This window comes from Oncorhynchus keta, chromosome 11 (genome assembly GCF_023373465.1).
Source record: "Oncorhynchus keta strain PuntledgeMale-10-30-2019 chromosome 11, Oket_V2, whole genome shotgun sequence".
Taxonomy (NCBI): domain Eukaryota; kingdom Metazoa; phylum Chordata; class Actinopteri; order Salmoniformes; family Salmonidae; genus Oncorhynchus; species Oncorhynchus keta.
In genome coordinates, this window is record NC_068431.1 from 16,928,219 (window position 1) to 16,953,244 (window position 25,026).

A 25,026-nucleotide genomic window follows, 5' to 3' on the forward strand; every position below is an offset into this window, starting at 1 on the left:
GACGGGGCTGTAGTGGAGCAGGTTGAGAGCTTCAAATTCCTTGGTGTCCACATCAACAACAAACTAGATTTGTCCAAACACACCAAGACAGTCATGAAGAGGGCACGACAAAGCCTATTCCCCCTCAGGAAACTAAAAAGATTTGGCATGGATCCTGAGATCCTCAAAAGGTTCTACAGCTTCAATATCGAGAGCATCCTGACCGGTTGCATCACTGCCTGGTACGGCAATTGCTCGGCCTCCAACTGCAAGGCACTTCAGAGGGGAGTGCGTACTGCCCAGTACATCACTGTGGCAAAGCTGCCTGCCATCCAGGACCTCTACACCAGGCGGTGTCAGAGGAAGGCCCTAAAATTTGTCAAGCCACCCTAGTCATAGACTGTTCTCTCTACTAACGCATGGCAAGCAGTACCAGAGTGCCAAGCCTCGGACAAAAAGGCTTCTCAACAGTTTTTACCCCCAAGCCATAAGACTCCTGAACATCTAACCAAATGGTTACCCGGACTATTAGCATTGTGCCCCCCCCAACCCCTCTTTTACGCTGCTGCTACTCTCTTTTGATCTTATATGTATAGTCACTTTAACCACCCGCCAATCCCTCGTTTTACGCTTCTGCTACTCTCTGTTCATCATATGCATAGTCACTTTAACAATACCTACATGTACATACTACCTCAATCAGCCTGACTAACAGGTGTCTGTATATTGCCTTGCTATTCTTTTTTCAAATGTCTTTTTACTGTTGTTTTATTTCTTTACTTACACACACACACACACACACACACACACACACACACACACACACACACACACACACACACACACACACACACACACACACACACACACACACACACACACACACACACACACACACACACACACACACATACTTTTCCCCCCCGCACCTTTGGTTAGAGCCTGTAAGTAAGCATTTCACTAAGGTCTACCTACACCTGTTGTATTCGGCGCATGTGGCAAATAAACTTTGATTTGATTTGTACAGTTAAAGTTGGAAGTTTTTCACAATTCCTGACATTTAATCCTAGTAAAATTCCCTGTCTTAGGTCAGTTAGGATCACCACTTTATTTTAAGAATGTGAAATGTCGGAATAATAGTAGAGAGTGATTTATTCCAGCTTTTATTTCTTTCATCACATTCCCAGTGGGTCAGAAGTTTACATACAATCAATTAGTATTTGGTAGAATTGTCTTTAAATTGTTTAACTTGGGTCAAACATTTTGGGTAGCCTTCCACAAGCTTCCCACAATAAGTTGGGGGAATTTTGGCCCATTCCTCTTGACAGAGCTGGTGTATCTGAGTCAAGTTTGTAGGCCTCCTTGCTCACACATGCTTTTTCAGTTCTGCCCACAAATTTTGAGGTCAGGAATTTGTAATGGCCACTCCAATACCTTGACTTTGTTGTCCTTACGCCATTTTGCCACAACTCTGGAAGTATGCTTGGGGTCATTGTCCATTTGGAAGACCCATTTGCGACCAAGCTTTAACTTCCTGACTGATGTCTTGAGATGCTGCTTCAATATATCCACATAATAATTTTCCTACCCCATGAATCCATCTATTTTGTGAAGTTCACTAGTCCCTCCTGCAGCAAAGCACCCCCACAACATGATGCTGCCACCCCCATGCTTCACGGTTGGGATAGTGTTCTTCGGCTTGCAAGCCTCCCCTTTTCCTCCAAACATAACGATGGTCATTATGGCCAAACAATTCTGTCTTTGTTTCATCAGACCAGAGGACATTTCTCAAAAAAGCTTCCAACGATCTTTTTCCCCATGTGCAGTTGCAGATGCCAGTCTGGCTTTTTATGGCGGTTTTGGAGCAGTGGCTTCTTCCTTGCTGATGCGTCCTTTGAGGTTGTGTGGATATAGATACTTTTGTACCTGTTCCCTCCAGCATCTTCACAAGGTCCTTTGCTGTTGATCTGGGATTGATTTGCACTTTTCTCAAAGTATGTTCATCTCTAGGAGACAGCATCGCGTCTCCTTCCTGAGCGGTATGACAGCTGCGTGGTTTCTTGGCTGATTTCTTTTGATTTTCCCATGATTTCAAGCAAAGAGGCACTGAGTTTGTAGGTAGGCCTTGAAATACATCCACAGGCTGCAAGCTTCTAAAGCCATGACATCATTTTCTGGAATTTTCTTTAAAGGCACATTGAACTTAGTGTATGTAAACTTCTGACCCACTGGAATTGTGATACAGTAAATTATAAGTTAAATGATCTGTCCGTAAACAATTTTTGAACAATTACTTGTCATGCACAAAGTAGATGTCCTAACAGACTTGCCAAAACTATAGTTTGTGAACAAGATATTTGTGGAGGGGTTTAAAAACAAGTTTTAATGACTCCAACCTAAGTGTTCCGACTTCAACTTTAGTTCCAACTCCATCATCAGAGAGAACTGTTATTTCACCTCACCCCTATGGTTTTCCTTCACCAGTCATCTACAGTCAGCCATAGAAACTCCAGGTCGTCTACAGTCAGTCGTAGAAACTCCACGTCGTCTACAGTCAGCCATAGAAACTCCACGTCGTCTACAGTCAGCCGTTGAAACTCCACGTCGTCTACAGTCAGTCGTAGAAACTCCATGTCGTCTACAGTCAGCCGTAGAAACTCCACGTCGTCTACAGTCAGCCGTAGAAACTCCACGTCGTCTACAGTCAGACGTAGAAACTCCACGTCGTCTACAGTCAGACGTAGAAACTCCACGTCGTCTACAGTCAGTCGTAGAAACTCCACGTCGTCTACAGTCAGACGTAGAAACTCCACGTCGACTACAGTCAGCCGTAGAAACTCCATGTCGTCTACAGTCAGTCGTAGAAACTCCACGTCGACTACAGTCAGCCGTAGAAACTCCATGTCGTCTACAGTCAGACGTAGAAACTCCATGTCGTCTACAGTCAGATGTAGAAACTCCACATCGACTACAGTCAGACGTAGAAACTCCACGTCGTCTACAGTCAGACGTAGAAACACCACGTCGTCTACAGTCAGCTAGTGAGAGAGACAAATGAAGCAGCATCAGATTAGTCACCCTTTGCCTGCATCTCTGCAAGATCCTTTGAGAGTCTGTTTCCAGTCACCACTTTAGACAATCCTTCCAGCTCGCACCAAAGTATGTTCATCTCTAGGAGACAGCACGCGTCTCCTTCCTTGAACACCTTTAGGCCGGCTTCCTGCCTGGAGATGTGATTCTAGGGTGATTTCAAGAAGAGGACAGTTTGAAGGGGCTTATCTAATGAAAAGATAACAAGTCGAAATCGGGCACAGCAACACTGTATAAAAATGTATGAAATGAGTGCCCTCACAAATGTAAACCACCCACATTTGATCGTTGCCAGTTCATAGAAAAAAACAGCGATGAAGGAGTGGAATTTAACAAAGCCAATCTGAAAACAAGACTCCCTAAATTTTATCAGCATATTTCAGCAACCAGGGGTGGTAAAACCTTGGATCATTGTTACTCTAACTTCCAGTCACGCATATAAGGCCCTGCCCAACCCCCTTTCGGAAAAGCTAGAACACTCCATTTGCTGATCCTGCATCTACAGGCAGAAATTAAAACCAGAGGCTCCCACGCTGAGGTCTGTCCAACGCTGGTCAGACCAAGCTGACTCTACACTCCAAGACTGCTTCCATCACGTGGACTGGGACATGTTTCGTATTGCGTCAGATGGGAATATTGAAACTACGCTGATTCGGTGTCTACAGTTCATTAGAAACTGCCAAGATCGTCGTTCCCAGTCAGCCGATAAAAACATTCCCTAACCAGAAACCGTGGATTGATGGTCTACAGTCAGCGTGAAACTCCACGCGCGAACCACTGCTTTTAATCAGGGCAAGGTGTCTGGCAACATGACTGAATACAAACAGTGCAGCTATTCCCTCCGCAAGGCTATTAAACAAGCCAGCGTCAGTACAGAGACAAAGTGGAATCTCAATTCACGGCTCAGACACAGGCATGTGGCAGGGTCTACAGTCAATCACGGACTACAAGATGAAATCCAGCCCAGTCACGGACCAGGATGTCTTGCTCCCAGTCAGACTAAATAACTTTTTGCCCGCTTTGAGGACAATACAGTGCCACTGACACGGCCTGCAACGTAGAAACTCGGTCTCTCCTTCACTGCAGCCGAGGTGAGTAAGACAACATTTAAACGTGTTAACCCTCGCAAGGCTGCAGGCCCAGACGGCATCCCCACGCGCCCTCAGAGCATGCGCAGACCAGCTGGCCGGTGTGTTTACGGACATATTCAATCAATCCCTATACCAGTCTGCTGTTCCCACATGCTTCAAGAGGGCCACCATTGTTCCTGTTCCCAAGAAAGCTAAGGTAAAGCTCGACTACCGCCCGTAGCACTCACTTCCGTCATCATGAAGTGCTTTGAGAGACAGTCAGACCATAGAACCTCCACCCTACCTGACACCTAGAAACTCCAATTTGCTTACAGTCAAATAGGTCCACGTCGATCAATCTCAACCACACTGCACACTGCCCTAACCCACCTGGACAAGAGGAATACCTATGTGAGAAACTGTTCATCGACTACAGCTCGGCATTCACACCATAGTACCCTCCAAGCTCGTCATCAAGCTCGAGACCCTGGGTCTCGACCCCGCCCTGTGCAACTGGGTCACTGGACTTCCTGACGGGTCGCCCCCAGGTGGTGAGGGTACAGTCAACGTAGAAACTCCCTCCCCGCTGATCCTCAACACAGGGGCCCCACAGGGTGCGTTCTAGAGCCCTCTCCTGTACTCCCTGTTCACCCACGACTGCAGCCACGCACGCCTCCAACTCAATCATCAAGTTTGCGGACGACACAACAGTGGTAGGCTTGATTACCCACGTCGCCTACAGGGAGAGGTGAGGGCCCTCAGTGTGGTGTCAGGAAAATAACCTCACACTCAACGTCAACAAAACTAAGGAGATGATTGTGGACTACAGTCAGCAGAGAAACTCCCCCTATCCACAGTCGATGGAACAGTAGTGGAGAGGGTAGCTAGTTTTAAGTTCCTCGGCGTAGAATCACAGACAAACTGAATTGGTCCACTCACACTGACAGCGTCGTGAAGAAGGCGCAGCAGCGCCTAGAAATTCAACCTCAGGAGGCTGAAGAAATTCGGCTTGTCACCAAAAGCACTCACAAACTTCTACAGATGCACAGTCAGAGAGCATCCTGGCGGGCTACAGTCACCGCCTGGTAGAAACTGCTCCGCCCTCAACAGTCAGGCTCTCCAGAGGGTAGTGAGGACTGCACAACAGTCACCGGGGCAAACTACCTGCCCTCCAGGACACCTACACCACCCGTTGTTACAGGAAGGCCATAAAGATCATCAAGGACATCAACCACCCGAAACCACTGCCTGTTCACAGTCAGCTATCATCCAGAAGGCGAGGTCAGTACAGGTGCATCAAAGCTGGGACCGAGAGACTGAAAAACAGCTTCTATCTCAAGGCCATCAGACTGTTAAACAGCCACCACTAACAGTGTGAGTGGCTGCTGCCAACACACTGTCATTGACACTGACCCAACTCCAGCCATTTTAATAAGAATTGATGGGAATTATGTAAATATATCACTAGCCACTTTAAACAATGCTACCTTATATAATGTTACTTACCCTACATTATTCATCTCATATGCATCAGTATCATCATCGACTGCATCCTTATGTAACACATGTATCACTAGCCACTTTAACTATGCCACTTTGTTTACTTTGTCTACACACTCATCTCATATGTATATACTGTACTCGATACCATCTACTGTATGCTGCTCTGTACCATCACTCATTCATATATCCTTATGTACATATTCCTTATCCCCTTACACTGTGTATAAGACAGTAGTTTTGGAATTGTTAGTTAGATTACTTGTTGGTTATCACTGCATTGTCGGAACTAGAAGCACAAGCATTTCGCTACACTCGCATTTAACATCTGCTAACCATGTGTATGTGACAAATAAAATTTGATTTGATTTGATTTGATTTGAAGGAGGCAGCAGGCTGCTAGCAGGCAGCAATAAGGCATCAGTCTGGGAGGCAGCAGTAAGAGATCAGTCTGGGAGGCAGCATTAAGGCATCAGTCTGGGAGGCAGCAGTAAGGCATCAGTCTGGGAGGCAGCAGTAAGGCATCAGTCTGGGAGGCAGCAGTAAGGCATCAGTCTGGGAGGCAGCAGTAAGGCATCAGTCTGGGAGGCAGCAGTAAGGCATCAGTCTGGGAGGCAGCAGTAAGGCATCAGTCTGGGAGGCAGCAGTAAGACATCAGTCTGGGAGGCAGCAGTAAGACATCAGTCTGGGAGGCAGCAGTAAGGCATCAGTCTGGGAGGCAGCAGTAAGGCATCAGTCTGGGAGGCAGCAGTAAGGCATCAGTCTGGGAGGCAGCAGTAAGACATCAGTCTGGGAGGCAGCAGTACTGCATCAGTCTGGGAGGCAGCAGTAAGGCATCAGTCTGGGAGGCAGCAGTAAGACATCAGTCTGGGAGGCAGCAGTAAGGCATCAGTCTGGGAGGCAGCAGTAAGGCATCAGTCTGGGAGGCAGCAGTAAGGCATCAGTCTGGGAGGCAGCAGTAAGGCATCAGTCTGGGAGGCAGCAGTAAGGCATCAGTCTGGGAGGCAGCAGTAAGACATCAGTCTGGGAGGCAGCAGTACTGCATCAGTCTGGGAGGCAGCAGTAAGGCATCAGTCTGGGAGGCAGCAGTAAGGCATCAGTCTGGGAGGCAGCAGTAAGGCATCAGTCTGGGAGGCAGCAGTAAGGCATCAGTCTGGGAAGCAGTAGTAAGGCATCAGTCTGGGAGGCAGCAGTAAGACATCAGTCTGGGAGGCAGCAGTAAGGCATCAGTCTGGGAGGCAGCAGTAAGGCATCAGTCTGGGAGGCAGCAGTAAGACATCAGTCTGGGAGGCAGCAGTAAGGCATCAGTCTGGGGGGCAGCAGTAAGGCATCAGTCTGGGAGGCAGTAGTAAGGCATCAGTCTGGGAGGCAGCAGTAAGGCATCAGTCTGGGAGGCAGCAGTAAGGCATCAGTCTGGGAGGCAGCAGTAAGGCATCAGTCTGGGAGGCAGCAGTAAGGCATCAGTCTGGGGGGCAGCAGTAAGGCATCAGTCTGGGGGGCAGCAGGAAGGCATCTGTCTGGTGGGCAGCAGGAAGGCATCGGTCTGGGGGGCAGCAGTAAGGCATCAGTCTGGGAGGCAGCAGTAAGGCATCGGTCTGGGAGGCAGCAGTAAGGCATCAGTCTGGGGGGCAGCAGTAAGGCATCTGTCTGGGGGGCAGCAGGAAGGCATCGGTCTGGGGGGCAGCAGTAAGGCATCGGTCTGGGGGGCAGCAGTAAGGCATCGGTCTGGGAGGCAGCAGTAAGGCATCGGTCTGGGAGGCAGCAGTAAGGCATCGGTCTGGGAGGCAGCAGTAAGGCATCTGTCTGGAGGGCAGCAGGAAGGCATCTGTCTGGGGATTTTTCAGGCCTTACATTATTTGCATGGTTTTACATCAGACGTGTCGGCCAGGGAAGGGGGAGGCAGTGTGGAGAGCACAGTGTGTGTGCGTCCCAGATGGCACCCTATTCCCGATCGTGCGCACTGCTTTTGACCAGAGCTCATAGGGAATATGATGCCATTCGGAACTCAGTGTGACTGTGTAAACACCCAGTACACTACCCAGCCTTCGACGCAGTGAGGCAGGAGCTGTGGTGATGAGGTTGATGACCTATTTAAGATTAGAGACAGAGAGAGGCAGAGTCTGGCAGGAAGCGTTGGGCCAGTATCCGAAAGGTCGCTGGTTTGAATCCCCGGGCCGACTTGGTGAAAAATCGCTGTGCCCTTGAGCAAGGCACTTAACTCAAATTTCTCCTTTTAGTCACTCTGGATAAGAGCATCTGCTAAATGACTAAAATGTTAAATGTACAATTATCACACCACGTCCTTTCACTCAAAGGTCATGATTTAATTACCAGGTGGAGGAGGTGACGAGGTGTTTGGCGTGCATGAAAGAGTGTGTGTGTTTGTGTGTGCACTGATAGAACTGGAAAACCCCCGTGGGCTGGTTTGGGAACGTGTGTGTGTGTGTGTGTGTGTGTGTGTGTGTGTGTGTGTGTGTGTGTGTGTGTGTGTGTGTGTGTGTGTGTGTGTGTGTGGGAGATCTGTACAGAAATCTTTACAGGCTCCCCTTCCAGTGGGTCTTCCTGAATCCACAGTGAGAAGGACCTGAGCTGCCGGGAGGGAGGTGATGATGACTGCAGTTCTACTCTCTCTCTCTCTCTCTCTCTCTCTCCTCATGGTTCCCTGTGCACTACAAATACATCCCCATGTCTGGACATACACAACACAGGGCCTGTGCATTGGACAGAGGACAGGGCGGGTTGTCAGGGTTGTTTACTGTAGGCAGGTCATCAGGGTGTCACTGCATGCATCCCAATTGGCACCCTATTCCCTATATAGTGCACTACTTTGGACTAGAGGGACCTGGTCAAAAGTATTGCACTACAAGAAAATAGGGTGCCATTTGGGACGCATCCAGGGCCTGTGGCTAGGGAGGGTTGTTAGTGCTGGTCAATCAGGGTTGTCTGTCTAGGTCTGTCAGGAAGGTTGCCACTGTCTCAATGACACCCAAGTGATTATTTCAATGATGGCTCCTCAGAATGACACACTTACTGTGATGATGCTGCTGTGATGACCATCTGATGACTGTCGTAACCGGGGGTCTGTTTCTCGCTGTCTGATGCTTATCATGTCTGTGTGTGATATTTGTGTCTGCATGTGTGTGCCTGTACCTGAATAAAGGAAGGATGATTAATGATGTATCCATGACTCACAAGTCCAAGCATCTGTTTCACCATATGTTTCTATCCTTAATTTACACATTTAACTGCTTACTGTACACCTTTCACTGTTCGCTGTACACGTTTCACTAAATGTAAAATATTTCAGTTCATGAAAGTAAAAAAAAAAACGTAGTTTTTCTGTGTTGACAGGATGCTACCAGAGGTGGGGCGTATCCCATTCTACTGGCCAGGGCAGGGCCGGGGGTGTGAGCTGGGTCTGGGCCAGGGGGGCATGAAGACCACCAATGAGCCCCATAGCCGCTATGATCTGGATGACATAGACGTGTCCTGGCTGGAGCTGGTTAACCTGGAGTTCAGAGAACTGGGTAAGAGACTCCTGCTGAGTCCCAAATGGCACCCTATTCCCTATTCCGTAGTGCACTACTTTTGACCAGGGCTCATAGGGTTCTAGGAAAAGGTTGTGCACTATATAGGGGAATAGGGTTGTATTTGAGATGCAACCCTCAAATCAACAACAGGACTTTATTAGCCTTTTGTTTTGTTAAGTCTGTTAATTTGAGCATTTAGGCTTGAACATGATGCAAGAGCTACTAAAACAACTTGGTTTATTCTCACTCACTCACTCACTCACTCACTCACTCACTCACTCACTCACTCACTCACTCACTCACTCACTCACTCACTCACTCACTCACTCACTCACTCATTCATCCCTATGCCACCTGCTTGAGGTAACAAATGCTTTCCCCTAGGTTTGTACACTCTCCTTCTATCAGCATTCTACATGCTTTTCTATGACAATGTTATTACAGTTTGACCATGTTACCACAGTATGACTGTACCACCTTGACTCCTATGTGTCACTCTGCCTCATCAATACTTTAAACTACAGGCTCACACACACAGTATTCCTCAATCCAACTTCACTACTCCACAACTCTGTTTAATTGACCCCACACATCTGACCTATGATCTAGCCGTCAGTTTTGGGGGTCAGAAGGGTGCACCTCTCTATTCTTTATGTCCACACAGAGGGATCTTCCCACTGTTGCGTCCTGGGTCTCTGCCAGTCACCCAACCACTCTCTGTCTATCTGGCCTAGACTACTGACAAGTGCTGACCCTCAAGATCTGTCTCTCCACATCGCAGATCCACTTTATTTACAATCTGATCTTGCATTTATAGATTAGAAAAATAATTGCATTTTAAAATCCCTCAGGCCCGGGTTTATTTACTATGCTTATTAAAAGATTATGAAATCACCCCCCCCTCCCAATGTACGCTCAGTGTGTTCCAGCTGAAATGAGTTGCTTCTCATAACCCCAATGGCTAGACTAAACAAACACTTGCATGATTGTTTCTGGGTTATGAGGTCACATTGCAACACTGATAGGCTGAGATAGAAAAGATGAAGAGAATGCCTTCTTTCAATCTCTCTCTCATGTTTTCTCCCTCTACCAACATCCCTCTCCATTTACTTCTCGCTCTCATTCTCTCAGACACAGTTATGCATGTACATGCAAATGTTACGACTGAAATGTTTGTTCCTCTAGCCACTCACTATTGACAAGATGTAAATGTCAGAGGCTCAGAAGTTAACGGATAACTAAACTCAGCTTCCTACTGGTTTGCTTTAAAAAAAACAATCCGTCTTTAAGCTCTGAAGACCGTATGTACAGTGCTGTGAAATAGTATTTGTCCCCTTTCTAATTTTCTGAACTTTTGCATATTTTTGATACTGGATGTTTTTTTCACACCTTTATTTAACCAGGTAGGAGAGTTGAGAACAAGTTCTCATTTACAACTGCGACCTGGCCAAGATAAAGCAAAACAACAACACAATAGAAAAATCTGTATACAGTGTGTGCAAATGAAGTAAGGAGGTAAGGCAATAAATAGGCCAATAGTGGCGAAGTAATTGAATTAACACTGGAGTGATTGATATATGTGCAGATGAGGATGTGCAAGTTGAAATACTGGTGTGCAAAAGAGCAGAAAAACAACAACAGATATGGTGATGAGGTAGGTAGTTGGTTGGATGGGCTATTTATAGAGGGGCTGTGTTCAGCTGCAGCGATCGGTAAGCTGCTCTGACAGCTGACGATTAAAGTTAGTGAGGGAACTATAAGTCTCCAACTTAAGTGATTTTTGCAATTCGTTCCAATCATTGGCAGCAGAGAACTGGAATGAAAGGCGGCCAAAGTAAGTGTTGGCTTTGGGGATGACCAGTGAAATATATCTGCTGGAGCGTGTGCTACGGGTGGGTTTTGCTATGGTGACCAGTGAGCTGAGATAAGGTGAAGCTATACCTAGCAAAGACTTATAGATGACCTGGAGCCAGTGGGTTTGGCGATGAATATGTAGTGAGGACCAGCCAAAGAGAGCATACAAATCGCAGTGGTGGGTAGTATATGGGGCTTTGGTGACAAAACGGATGGCACTGTGATAGACTACATCCAGTTTGCTGAGTAGAGTGTTGGAGGCTAATTTGTAAATGACATCGCCGAAGTCGAGGATCGGTAGGATGGTCAGTTTTACGAGGGGAAGTTTGGCAGCATGGTGAAGGAGGCTTTGTTGCGAAATAGGAAGCCAATTCTAGATTTAACTTTGGATTGGAGATGCTTAACGCGAGTCTGGAAGTAGAGTTTACATTCTAGCCAGGCACCTAGGTATTTATAGTTGTCCACATATTCTAGGTCAGAACCGTCCAGAGTAGTGATGCTAGTCGGGCGGGCGGGTGCGTTCAGCGATTTACTAGCATTTAAGAGCAGTTGGAGGCCGCGTGGATGCTCGTTTGGAGGTTTGTTAACACAGTGTCCAAAGAAGGGCCAGATGTATACAGAATGGTGTCGTCTGCGTAGAGGTGGATCAAAGAATCACCCGTAGCAAGAGCGACATCATTGATATATACAGAGAAAATAGTTGTCCCGAGAATTGAACCCTGTGGCACCCTCATAGAGACTGCCAGAGGTCCGGACAACAGGCCCTCCGATTTGACACACTGAACAGAAAAGTAGTTGGTGAACTAGGCGTGGCAGTCATTAGAGAAACCAGGGCAGTTGAGTCTGCCGATAAGAATACGGTGATTGACAGAGTCAAACGCCTTGGCCAAGTCGATGAAGACGGCTGCACAGTACTGTCTTTTATCGATGGCGGTTATGATATCGTTTAGGACCTTGAGCGTGACTGAGGTGCACCCGTGACCAGCTCGGGAACCAGATTACACAGTGGAGAAGGTACGGTGGGATTCGAAATGGTCGGTGATCTGTTTGTTCACTTGGCTTTTGAAGACTTTAGAAAGGCAGGGCAGTGTCTCCCCCTTTGAAGAGGGTGATGACTGCGGCCGCTTTCCAATCTTTAGGAATCTCAGACGATAAGAAAGAGAGGTTGAACAGGCTATTCTCCATGGACAGTGTCCCAAAACGTTTTTAATTAGTGCTGCAGGTTGCAAATTTCTGCTTGAAAAAGCTAGCCTTTTCTTTCCTATCTGACTGTGTGTATTGGTTCTTGACTACTTCCCTGAATATTTGCATATTGCAGGGACTATTCGATGCTGGTGCAGTTTTGTGCTGGTCAAGGGCAGTCAAGTCTGGAGTGAATCGAGGGTTATATCTGTTCTTAAAGAACAACCAGGCATCCTCTACTGACAGGATGAGGTCAATATCCTTCCAGGTTACCCGGGCCAGGTCGATCAGAAAGGCCTGCTCGCTGAAGTGTTATAGGGAGCGTTTGACAGTGATGAGGGGTGGTCGTTTGACCGCGGACCTAGAGCTGATGCAGGCAATGAGGCAGTGATAGCTGAGATCCTGGTTGAGGACAGCTGAGGTGTATTTAGAGGGAAAGTCGGTCAGGATGATATCTATGAGGGTGCCCATGTTTCCGGACTTGGGGTTGTACCTGGTAGGTTTTTTGATCATTTGTTTGAGATTAAGGGCATCCAGCTAAGATTGTAGGACGGCTGGGGTGTTAAGCATATCCCAATTTTGGTCACCTTGCACCTAGCGAACTCTGACAATCAATTCACATATGGTGTCCAGGGCACTGCTGGGAGCTGAGGGGGGTCTATAACAAGCGGCAACAGTGAGGGACTTATTTCTGGAGAGATGGTTCTTTAAAAGTAGAAGTTCGAACTGTTTGTGCATAGACCTGGATAGTATGACAGAACTCTACAGTAGATTGCAATTCCTCTCCCTTTAGCAGTTCTGTCTTGATGGAAAATGTTGTAATTGGGGATGGAAATTTCAGAATTTTTGGTGGCCTTCCTATGCCAGGATTCAGAAATGGCTAGGGCATCAGAATCAGGAGGATAAAATTATCGTCAGATTTGACAAATGGATCACGAGGGAGAGCTTTGTATGCATCTCTGTGTGTGGAGTAAAGGTGGTCCAGAGTTTTTTTCCCCTCTGGTTGCACATTTAACATGCTGAAAGAAATTTGAGTTTCCCTGCATTAAAGTCCCCGGCTACTAGGAGCGCCTCCTCTGGGTGAGTGTTTTCCTGTTTGCTTATGGCGGAATACAGCTCATTCAGTGCAGTCTTAGTGCCAGCATCAGTCTGTGGTGGTATGTAGACCGCTGAAAAATACAGATGATTACTCTCTAGGTAGATAGTGTGGTCTACAGCTTATCATGAGATACTCTACCTCATGCGAGCCAAACCTTGAGACTTTCTTAGATATCGTCCACAACTACAGGAAGCATTTGGTTGCAGTCATTGTAGCTGGCACAACCAGTTATTGAGTGTAAGGAGGCAGTTACTTTTTCACACAGGGGAATTGGGTATTGCATAACTTTGTTAAATAAATAAAATTAGTGTCTATTTTTTTGGTTGTTTGTAAAACTTAGGTTCCTTTTATCTAATATTAGATTTTGGTTGAAGATCGGATATCATTAAGTACAAAAAATATACTAAATGTAATCCATGACAGGCCTTTACCAGTATTTATACGATTTTGGCTCATTTACACAGGCAGCCCAATTCGGATCTTTGGCCCAATTTATTGCCAAATCATTTGATCTGATTGGTCAAAAGATAAGTTAAGTGGCAAAAGATCAGATTGCAGCCTTGTTCTGACACATTGACAGTTGCTTTTGTTTGTGGCAATTTGACGTACAAGATACATTTATTGCCAGGGTTTAATAGTACAAAATGTTCAGCAAACGAATGAGAAATGAAAGAGACACAGCGCAAGACACGTGTCAATCAGATATAGATTTCCATAGGTGATAAGGGTTACAGCTAGCCATATGACTAGCTGTGACTCTTAACTAGACGCTCTGTCCTTCTTTCCCAAACATATAATAGACCGACTCTGACCCATGTCCCAACCCAGTGTCTGACACTGACCCACCTCTCTCTCCTTCCCTCCCTCCCTCAGCGCTGCCGGAGCTGGACGAGCTGACCATGGAGCGTGTGCTGGTGGAGCTGGAGAGCCAGTGTGAGGAGAACATGCAGCAGGCCATTGAGACAGAGGAGGGCCTGGGCATCGAGTACGACGAGGATGTGGTGTGTGACGTGTGCCGGTCCCCAGAGGGAGAGGATGGCAACGAGATGGTCTTCTGTGACAAGTGCAACATCTGCGTACATCAGGTACAGGGAGGGGTGGCGGTGGAGGTGGCATGTTTTGCTGGGTGAAGAGGACGGGACAAGTAGATGTTCTAGGGGTGTTAACAGTGTCTTCTCGTTGGAAGAGGGTGTAAGTGAATAGAGGGGAAAGTCTGTTTTGGTCGTATTGAGGGTGTTTTGTTTGGGATCAGGGGGCGATTGGGGATGGTGGGATTTGTAGTTTTTTGGGGTCATGACAAGAAGGACAAAGGTTGGGGATTGTTTATAGTTACATGGAGAAACTGGATACGATACTCTTCTTCCTTTGACTCCTTCCTTTGACTCCTTACCTTCTTCAACTGTCAGATCTTACAGAAAATAGGCCATCATTGTAAATAAGAATTTGTTCTTAACTGACTTGTTAAATAAAAAATTAAATTAGAAGAATTAAAATATTATTCTGAGTTTTTGACAATTATAAACAGTAAGAAAAATACATCCAAGAAATAGACTCATCGACCTCGTTTTAGTTTTTCAGACTGCTGTTTTTTTATTGGGTGTAATGGCGTTAATTGGTTTCACAATTCTCTGGCAGTCATACTCTGTCAACCTCTTCTGTTCAACGCTGTTTTGAAATGTTTGAAAATAGTTCCTTGTCCCTTTTTCCTTCCCCTGCCCTCCTCTTTCTCTTTCTCCCCCCCTCTCCCTCTTCTGCTCCATCTCCTCCCCCTTTCTCCTGTCTCCTCCCCCTTGCTCCTGTCTCCTCCCCCTTGCTCCTGTCTCCTCCCCCTTGCTCCGGTCTCCTCCCCTTTCTCCTGTCTCCTCCCCCTTTCTCCTGTCTCCATCCCCTTTATCCTGTCTCCATCCCCTTTCTCCTGTCTCCTCCCCCTTTCTCCTCCCCCTTTCTCCTGTCTCCATATCCTTTTCTCCTGTCTCCATCCCCTTTCTCCTGTCTCCATCCCCTTTCTCCTGTCTCCTCCCCCTTTCTCCCCCCCCTCTTTCTCCTGTCTCCATCCCCTTTCTCCTGTCTCCATATCCTTTTCTCCTGTCTCCATCCCCTTTCTCCTGTCTCCATCCCCTTTCTCCTGTCTCCATCCCCTTTCTCCTGTCTCCATATCCTGTTCTCCTGTCTCCATCCCCTTTCTCCTGTCTCCATCCCCTTTCTCCTGTCTCCATCCCCTTTCTCCTGTCTCCATATCCTTTTCTCATGTCTCCTCCCCCTTTCTCCTGTCTCCTCCCCCTTTCTCCTGTCTCCATCTCCTGTCTCCTCCCCCTTTCTCCTCTGCCTTTCTCCTGTCTCCTCCCCCTTTCTCCTGTCTCCTCCCCCTTTCTCCTGTCTCCATCCCCTTTCTCCTGTCTCCTCCCACTTTCTACTGTCTCCTCCCCCTTTCTCCTGTCTCCATCCCCTTTCTCCTGTCTCCATCCCCTTTCTCCTGTCTCCATCCCCTTTCTCCTGTCTCCTCCCCCTTTCTCCTGTCTCCATCCCCTTTCTCCTGTCTCCTCCCCCTTTCCCCTCCCCCTTTCTCCTGTCTCCTCCCCCTTTCTCCTGTCTCCTCCCCCTTTCTCCTGTCTCCTCCCCTTTCTCCTCCCCCTTTCTCCTGTCTCCTCCCACTTTCTCCTGTCTCCTCCCCCTTTCTCCTGTCTCCATCCCCTTTCTCCTGTCTCCATATCCTTTTCTCCTGTCTCCATCCCCTTTCTCCTGTCTCCTCTCTCTCCTCCCTCTCTCTCCTCCGCCCTCTCCCTCTCCTCCTCTGTCTCCTTCCCCTCTCTCCTCTGTCTCCTCCCCCCTCTCCTTCTCTTTCTCCTTCTCCTCTCTCCTTTTCCTCCCTCACCCCTCTGTCTCTCCCCAGGCGTGTTATGGGATCCTGAAGGTCCCACAGGGGAGCTGGCTGTGCCGAACCTGTGCCCTAGGGGTACAACCCAAATGCCTGCTGTGCCCCAAGAGAGGCGGAGCCCTGAAGCCCACCCGCAGTGGAACCAAGTGGGTCCATGTCAGCTGTGCCTTATGGATCCCTGAGGTGAGCCACCTGGACACACACACATATGTGCACCCCACACACATGCACACATGCACACACAAATATGTAAACACACACATTATACACATGCACTCACACTCAAGCACGCACACATACATGCAGTGCCTTCAGAAAGTATTCATGCCCCTTGACATGTTCCACATTTTGTTGTGTTACAGCCTGAATTCAAAATGGATTAAATGTTGTTGTTTTTTCACCCATCTACACACAATAACCCATAATTACAAAGTGAATATTTTGCAAATGTATTGAAAATGTATTACAGAAATATCTTATTTACATACAGTACCAGTCAAAAGTTTGGACACACCTACTCATTTGAGGGTTTTTCTTTATGTGCAAAGCTGTCATCAAGGCAAAGGGTGGCTACTTTGAAGAATCTCAAATATAAATATTTTGATTTGTTTAACACTTTTTTTGGGGTTACAACATGATTCCATATGTATTATTTCATAGTTTTGATGTCTTCACTATTATTCTACAATGTAGAAAATAGTACAAATAAAGAAAAACCCTTGAATAAATAGGTTTGTCCAAACTTCTGACACACCTGAGTCAATATATCTTAGAATCACCTTTGGCAGCGATTACAGCTGTGAGTCTTTCTGCATAAGTCTCTAAGAACTCTGCACAACATGTGCATATTGTTCTTGTAAAAAAATCCTCAAAGCAAGACTCGGAAGTGCCAAATAAAGTATTTAACATTTTTTATTTAACTAGGCAGGTCAGTTAAGAACAAATTCTTATTTACAATGACGGCTGACCCCGACCAAACCCTCCCCTAACCCGGAAGACTCTGGGCTAATTGTGCGCCTCCCTGTGGGACTCCCGATCACGGCCAGTTGTGATACAGCCCGGGATCAAACCCGGGTCTGTAGTGACGCCTCTAGCACTGCGATGCAGTGCCTTAGACCGCTGCGCCAGTCAGGATCCCTTTTTTTGTACGTCTGACAAACACTTTCCATTGATTTGTTATTTCACCCCAACATAACAAATCATTAATATAAACAAACTGATGTAGTCTGTTCCACTTACTGAGTCTGGCTTTAAGCTCTGTCAAGCTGGTTGTTGATCATTGCTAGACAGCCGTTTTCAAGTCTTGCCATAGAAGTAGATTTGAATTTAATTACATACAGTCGGGAGGAACTATTGGATATAAGATCAACGTCAACTCGCCAACATTACGACCAGGAATATGACTTTCCCGAAGCGGATCCTCTGTTTGGCCTAACACCCAGAACAATGGATCGGATCCCAGCCGGCGACCGGACAGATGGAGCGGTCTTGGTCAGGCTCTGTAGACGGGCACACAGCTCCCGATCATACTACTCGCCAATGTCCAGTCTCTTGACAACAAGGTAGACGAAATCCGAGCAAGGGTAGCATTCCAGAGAGACATCAGAGACTGTGACGTTCTTTGTTTCACGGAAACATGGCTCACTCGAGACACACTATCTGAGTCGGTACAGCCACCTGGTTTCTTCACGCATCGCGCCGACAGAAACAAGCATCTCTCTGGTTAGAAGAAGGGCGGGGGTGTATGTCTTATGATTAACGAGTGGTGGTGTGATCATAAAAACATACAGGAACTCAAGTCCTTTTGTTCACCTGACTTGGAATTCCTCACAATCAAATGCTGACCGCATTATCTACCAAGATAATTATCTTCGATCATAATCACAGTCGAGTATACTCCACCCCAAGCAGACACATCGACGGCCCAGAAATAATTTCATTCGACCCTATGTAAACAGGAAAACACATATCCCGAGGCTGCATTTATTGTAGCTGGGGATTTTAACAAGGCTAATCTGAAAACAAGGCTCCCCAAATTCTATCAGCGTATCGATTGCGCTACCAGGGCTGGGAAAACCCTAGATCAATGTTATTCTAACATCCGTGACACATATAAGGCCCTCCCCCGCCCTCCTTTCGGAAAAGCTGACCACGACACCATTTTGTTGCTCCCAGCCTATAGACAGAAACTAAAACAGGAAGCACCCGCGCTCAGGTCTGTTCAACGCTGGTCCTACCAATCGGATTCCACGCTTCAAAATTGCTTCGATCACGTGGACTGGGATATGTTCCGCATTGCGGCGAACAACAACATTGACGAATGCGCTGATTCGGTGAGCAAGTTTATTAGCAAGTTCATCGGTGATGTTGTACCCACAGTGTCTATTAAAACCTTCCCCAACCAGAAACCGTGGATTGATGGCAGCATTCGTGCAAAACTGAAAGGTCGAACCACTGCTTTTAATCAGGGCAAGGTGACCGGAAACATGACCGAATACAAACAGTGTAGCGATTCCCCCGCAAGGCAGCCAAACAAGCTAAGCGTCAGTATAGAGACAAAGTGGAGTCACAATTCAACGGCTCAGACACAAGAGGTATGTGGCAGGGTCTACAGTCAATCACGGGCTACAAAAGATAAACCAGCCCCGTCGCGGACCACGATGCCTTGCTCCCTTTCAGGACAATACAGTGCCACTGACACGGCCCGATACCAAAACCTGCAGGCTCTCCTTCACTGTAGCCAATGTGAGTAAAACATTTAAACGTATTAATCCTAGCACTCACTTCCGTCATCATGAAGTGCTTTGAGAGACTAGTCAAGGACCATATCACCTCCACCCTACCTGACACCCTAGACCCACTCCAATTTGCTTACCGCCCCAATAGGTCCACAGACGACACAAATGCCATCACACTGCACACTGCCCTAACCCATCTGGGCAAGAGGAATACCTATGTAAGAATGCTGTTCATCGATTACAACTCAGCATTTAACACCATAGTACCCTCCAAACTCGTCATTAAGCTCTGGGTCTCGACCCTGCCCTGTGCAACTGGGTCCTGGACTTCCTGACGGGCCGCCACCAGGTGGTGAGGGTAGGTAAAAACATCTCCAACCTGCTGATCCTCAACACTGGGTCCCCACAAAGGTGAGTTCTCAGCCCTCTCCTGTACTCCCTGTTCACCCACGACTGCGTGACCATGCACGCCTCCGACTCAATCATCAAGTTTTTGTAGACGACACTACAGTGGTAGGGTTGATTATCAACAACGACGAGACGGCCAACAGGGAGGAGGTGAGGGCCCTCGGAGTGTAGTGTCAGGAAAGTAACCTCAGACTCAATGTAAACAAAACAAAGGAGATGATTGTGGACTTCAGGAAACAGCAGAGGGAGCAGCCCCCTATCTACATTGACGGGACAGTAGTGGAGAGGGTGGAAAGTTTTAAGTTCCTCGGGGGAAAACACATCACGGACAAACTCAAATGGTCCACCCACACAGACAGCGTGGTGAAGAAGGCGCAGCAGCGCCTCTTCAACCTCAGGAGGCTGAAGAAATTCAGCTTGTCTCCAAAAACACACAAACTTTTACAGATGCACAATCGAGAGCATCCTGTCGGGCCGTATCACCGCCTGGTACGGAAACTGCTCCGCCCATAACCGTAAGGCTCTCCAGAGGGTAGTGAGGTCTGCACAACGCATCACCGGATGCAAACTACCTGCCCTCCAGGACACCTACAGCACCCGATGTCAAAGGAAGGCCAAAAAGATCATCAAGGACAACAACCACCGAGCCACTGCCTGTTCACCCCGCTATCATCCAGAAGGCGAGGTCAGTACAGGTGCATCAAAGCGGGGACAGAGAGACTGAAAAACAGCTTCTATCTCAAGGCCATCAGACTGTTTAACAGCCATCACTAACATTGAGTGGCTGCTGCCAACATACTGACTCAACTCTAGCCACTTTAATAATATAATCAATTTATCACTAGCCTCTTTATATAATATTTACATACCCTACATTACTCATCTCATATGTATATATTGTACTCTATACCATCTACTGCATCTTGCCATGTTGATGTAATTAAATGTATCACTAGCCACTTTAAACAATGCCACTTTATGTTATGTTTACATACCCTACATTACTCATCTCATATGTATATACTGTGCTCTATACCATTTACTGCATCTTGCCTATGCCGTTCGGGCATCACTCATATATTTTTATGTACATATTCGTATTCATTTCTTTAAACTTGTGTGTATAAGGTAGTTGTTGTGAAATTGTTAGGTTATATTACTTGTTAGATATTACTTCATGGTCAGAACTAGAAGCACAAGCATTTCACTACACTTGCAGTAACATCTGATGTGACAAATAAATTTGATTTGATTTTTTATTTTTTTCCAAACTGTAACTCGGCCACTCAGGAACATTTAATGTCGTCTTGGGAAGCAACGCCAGTGTATGTTTGGCTTTATGTTTTAGGTTATTGTTCTGCTGAAGGTGAATTTGTGTCTGTTGGAAAGAAGACTGAACCAGGTTTTCCTCTAGGATTTTGCCTGTGCTTAAAATACTCCCCAGACCTTGCCGATGACAAGCATACCAAAGCATAGCCATGGACGGGCCTGGGAGGGCATAGGCCTACCCACTTGTGAGCCAGGCCCAGCCAATCAGAATGAATTTTTCCTACAAAAGGGCTTTATTACAGACACTTGTGAGCTAAAGATGAAAACCTTTCCTACGACTATTATTATGTTATTTATTGACTGGCTATGGCTTTGCAGAAGCCGCACTGCTTCTTGACTCAATGCCCACTTACCCCGGAAGCCAGACGCATCAATGTGTCGGAGGAAACGCCGTACACCTGGCGACCATGTTGGCGTGCACTGTGCCCGGCCTGCCACAGGAGGCGCTAGTGCACAATGGGACAAGAACATCCCTGCCGGCCAAACCCTCCCCTAACCTGGACGACACTGGGCCAATTGTGTGCCGCCCCATGGGTCTCCGGGTCACGGCCGGTTGGGACAGAGCCTGGACTCAAACCCAGAAACTCTAGATCCAGCAATGATTCACATATATGCAGATACACACACTCCCACTTCCAAACAGACAAGCACACACACACCTTGAGCATCAACATTACGGGGACATTAAGACTAACATGCTCTTAGTTCTGCTTCTCAAACCGGAGCTAAGAGCTTAGATCCCAGTTAATGAAGTGCCGTTCGGGGTCCTGAAACCTTTTAGTATTTTGTCACCCTTGATAGAACTAGTTGTTATTGTTCTGTGTTTGTTTTATGGTTGTCACAATACCAGTATGGCGACACTCAGAGGTATCGTAGCAAGGAAAGAAAACATGAAGTGGACTGAATTTCCTCAAGGGAAACATTCCTAATGTTGGAAACGGGCAACCTTATGTTGTCACCCAGAATCACATGTTTCTTTAACAAGCTATAGCACACAAATTATGTTAAATACAGCAGGTTTTTTAATCACCAAAGAGTTTAGTCTGCTTTGTGTTTTCATTTTTTGCTTGGGAAAATCTGGTCTCTTAGTATCTCAATACTGGTATCGTGAGAACCCTAGTTTGTTTTACTCCCCCTGCCCACTTCTTTAAATATAAATGACATATTGCTGCTGCGGTCTCTCTCTCTCTCAGCACTAAAGACACAGGCAAGGTTAATAAGACATCTTCGCAGAGATGGGAATTTGACAGGTGTGAAGTGTGAGAGCGGCTCTCAGCGCTCACCTTTTGGTTCAGACAGTGGACTCCTTTTGGCAGTCATACAGGCTGAGGCTTTGACTGTGTCACTCAGAGGGCCTGGCTATAGCTGAGGCTGTATCTCACTTAGTCTTCAAAAGCACTAACCTCCCTCCCTGTGGCTCTGTGACTCTCTCAGCAGCCCTCCAAACCCCCTCATAAAAAAGGTCAACTTAAATGTCTGCCTTTTCATTTGATTTCATCCTCATTTCCAATTGTCACTTTAAATGAAAGCTTTTCATCGCCTTTTGGACATATAAACTAATTGGAGCCGGGATGAGCGGAAGGAGTGATTTGAAAAGCACCACAAACACACACACGCACACTCAGAGAAAGTCTCACACACATACACACACACACACTCAGAGAAAGTCACACACACACTCAAAGACAAACAAACACACAGAAAGGCACACTCCGAAAGAGAGACAGTTCTTTAAAGCTGAAAACGCTTGGATATTCTAATCAAGAGAGGACAAAAGTGAGGCAGGGAAAGGAATTAGGGTGCTGCCTGCACGGAGCGAGGGATCACAGTCCTCCACTCAGTGTGAAACGCCTGGTTCAATGGTTGCAGTCAGAATGGGGAGGATTCACACAGCATTTCATGGATTGTCAGGGAGAGGAGGGGATGGAGGATTTCAGGATTGTCAGGGAGAGAAGAGGAGGGGATAGAGGATGTCAGGATTGTAAAGGAAGAGGAGGGGATGGAGGATTTCAGGATTGTCAGGGAGAGAAGAGGATGTCAAGATTGTCAGGGAGAGAAGAGGAGGGGATGTAGGATGTCAGGATTATCAGGGAGAGAAGAGGATGTCAGGATTGTCAGGGAGAGAAGAGGAGGGGATGTAGGATGTCAGGATTATCAGGGAGAGAAGAGGAGGGGATGGATGATGTCAGGATTATCAGGGAGAGAAGAGGAGGGGATAGAGGATGTCAGGATTATCAGGGAGAGAAGAGGAGGGGATGGAGGATGTCAGGATTGTCAGGGAGAGAAGAGGAGGGGATGGAGGATGTCAGGATTGTCAGGGAGAGAAGAGGAGGGGATGGAGGATGTCAGGATTATCAGGGAGAGAAGAGGAGGGGATGGAGGATGTCAGGATTGTCAGGGAGAGAAGAGGAGGGGATGGAGGATGTCAGGATTATCAGGGAGAGAAGAGGAGGGGATGGAGGATGTCAGGATTGTAAAGGAAGAGGAGGGGATGGAGGATTTCAGGATTGTCAGGGAGAGAAGAGGAGAGGATAGAGGATGTCAGGATTGTAAAGGAAGAGGAGGGGATGTAGGATGTCAGGATTGTCAGGGAGAGAAGAGGAGGGGATAGAGGATGTCAGGATTATCAGGGAGAGAAGAGGAGGGGATAGGGGATGTCAGGATTGTAAAGGAAGAGGAGGGGATGGAGGATTTCAGGATTGTCAGGGAGAGGACAGGATGTCAGGATTGTCAGGGAGAGAAGAGGAGGGGATGGAGGATGTCAGGATTATCAGGGAGAGAAGAGGAGGGGATGGAGGATGTCAGGATTGTCAGGGAGAGAAGAGGAGGGGATGGAGGATGTCAGGATTATCAGGGAGAGAAGAGGAGGGGATAGAGGATGTCAGGATTGTAAAGGAAGAGGAGGGGATGGAGGATTTCAGGATTGTCAGGGAGAGGACAGGATGTCAGGATTGTCAGGGAGAGAAGAGGAGGGGATGGAGGATGTCAGGATTATCAGGGAGAGAAGAGGAGGGGATGGAGGATGTCAGGATTGTAAAGGAAGAGGAAGGGATGGAGGATGTCAGGATTGTCAGGGAGAGAAGAGGAGGGGATAGAGGATGTCAGGATTGTAAAGGAAGAGGAGGGGATGGAGGATTTCAGGATTGTCAGGGAGAGGACAGGATGTCAGGATTGTCAGGGAGAGAAGAGGATGTCAAGATTGTCAGGGAGAGAAGAGGAGGGGATGGAGGATGTCAGGATTATCAGGGAGAGAAGAGGAGGGGATGGAGGATGTCAGGATTATCAGGGAGAGGGGAGGATGTCAGGATTGTCAGGGAGAGGAGAGGATGTCAGGGAGAGGAGAGGATGTCAGGATTGTCAGGGAGAGGAGAGGATGTCAGGATTGTCAGGGAGAGGAGAGGATGTCAGGGAGAGGAGAGGATGTCAGGATTGTCAGGGAGAGGAGAGGATGTCAGGATTGTCAGGGAGAGGAGAGGATGTCAGGATTGTCAGGGAGAGGAGAGGATGTCAGGATTGTCAGGGAGAGGAGAGGATGTCAGGGAGAGGATGTCAGGATTGTCAGGGAGAGGAGAGGATGTCAGGATTGTCAGGGAGAGAAGAGGAGGGGATAGAGGATGTCAGGATTGTAAAGGAAGAGGAGGGGATGTAGGATGTCAGGATTGTCAGGGAGAGAAGAGGAGGGGATAGAGGATGTCAGGATTATCAGGGAGAGAAGAGGAGGGGATAGAGGATGTCAGGATTGTAAAGGAAGAGGAGGGGATGGAGGATTTCAGGATTGTCAGGGAGAGGACAGGATGTCAGGATTGTCAGGGAGAGAAGAGGAGGGGATGGAGGATGTCAGGATTATCAGGGAGAGAAGAGGAGGGGATGGAGGATGTCAGGATTGTCAGGGAGAGAAGAGGAGGGGATGGAGGATGTCAGGATTATCAGGGAGAGAAGAGGAGGGGATAGAGGATGTCAGGATTGTAAAGGAAGAGGAGGGGATGGAGGATTTCAGGATTGTCAGGGAGAGAAGAGGAGGGGATGGAGGATGTCAGGATTATCAGGGAGAGAAGAGGAGGGGATGGAGGATGTCAGGATTATCAGGGAGAGAAGAGGAGGGGATAGAGGATGTCAGGATTGTAAAGGAAGAGGAGGGGATGGAGGATTTCAGGATTGTCAGGGAGAGGACAGGATGTCAGGATTGTCAGGGAGAGAAGAGGAGGGGATGGAGGATGTCAGGATTATCAGGGAGAGAAGAGGAGGGGATGGAGGATGTCAGGATTGTCAGGGAGAGAAGAGGAGGGGATGGAGGATGTCAGGATTATCAGGGAGAGAAGAGGAGGGGATAGAGGATGTCAGGATTGTAAACGAAGAGGAGGGGATGGAGGAT

The 25,026-nt window shown here is 47.4% G+C and overlaps 1 protein-coding gene across 4 annotated transcripts in view; it reads left to right on the forward strand.

Moving 5' to 3' along the window:
• The window catches only part of LOC118389833 (protein Jade-1-like), a 285,673-nt gene that overhangs the window by 117,187 nt on the left and 143,460 nt on the right, over positions 1-25,026 (forward strand). For all 4 annotated transcript variants that reach the window (XM_052529609.1, XM_052529610.1, XM_052529611.1 and 1 more), the window contains 3 exons: positions 8,991-9,166; positions 14,178-14,389; positions 16,195-16,362. In XM_052529609.1, coding sequence (XP_052385569.1) covers positions 8,991-9,166; positions 14,178-14,389; positions 16,195-16,362 — 556 coding nt within the window. The remainder of the gene's footprint in view (positions 1-8,990; positions 9,167-14,177; positions 14,390-16,194; positions 16,363-25,026) is intronic.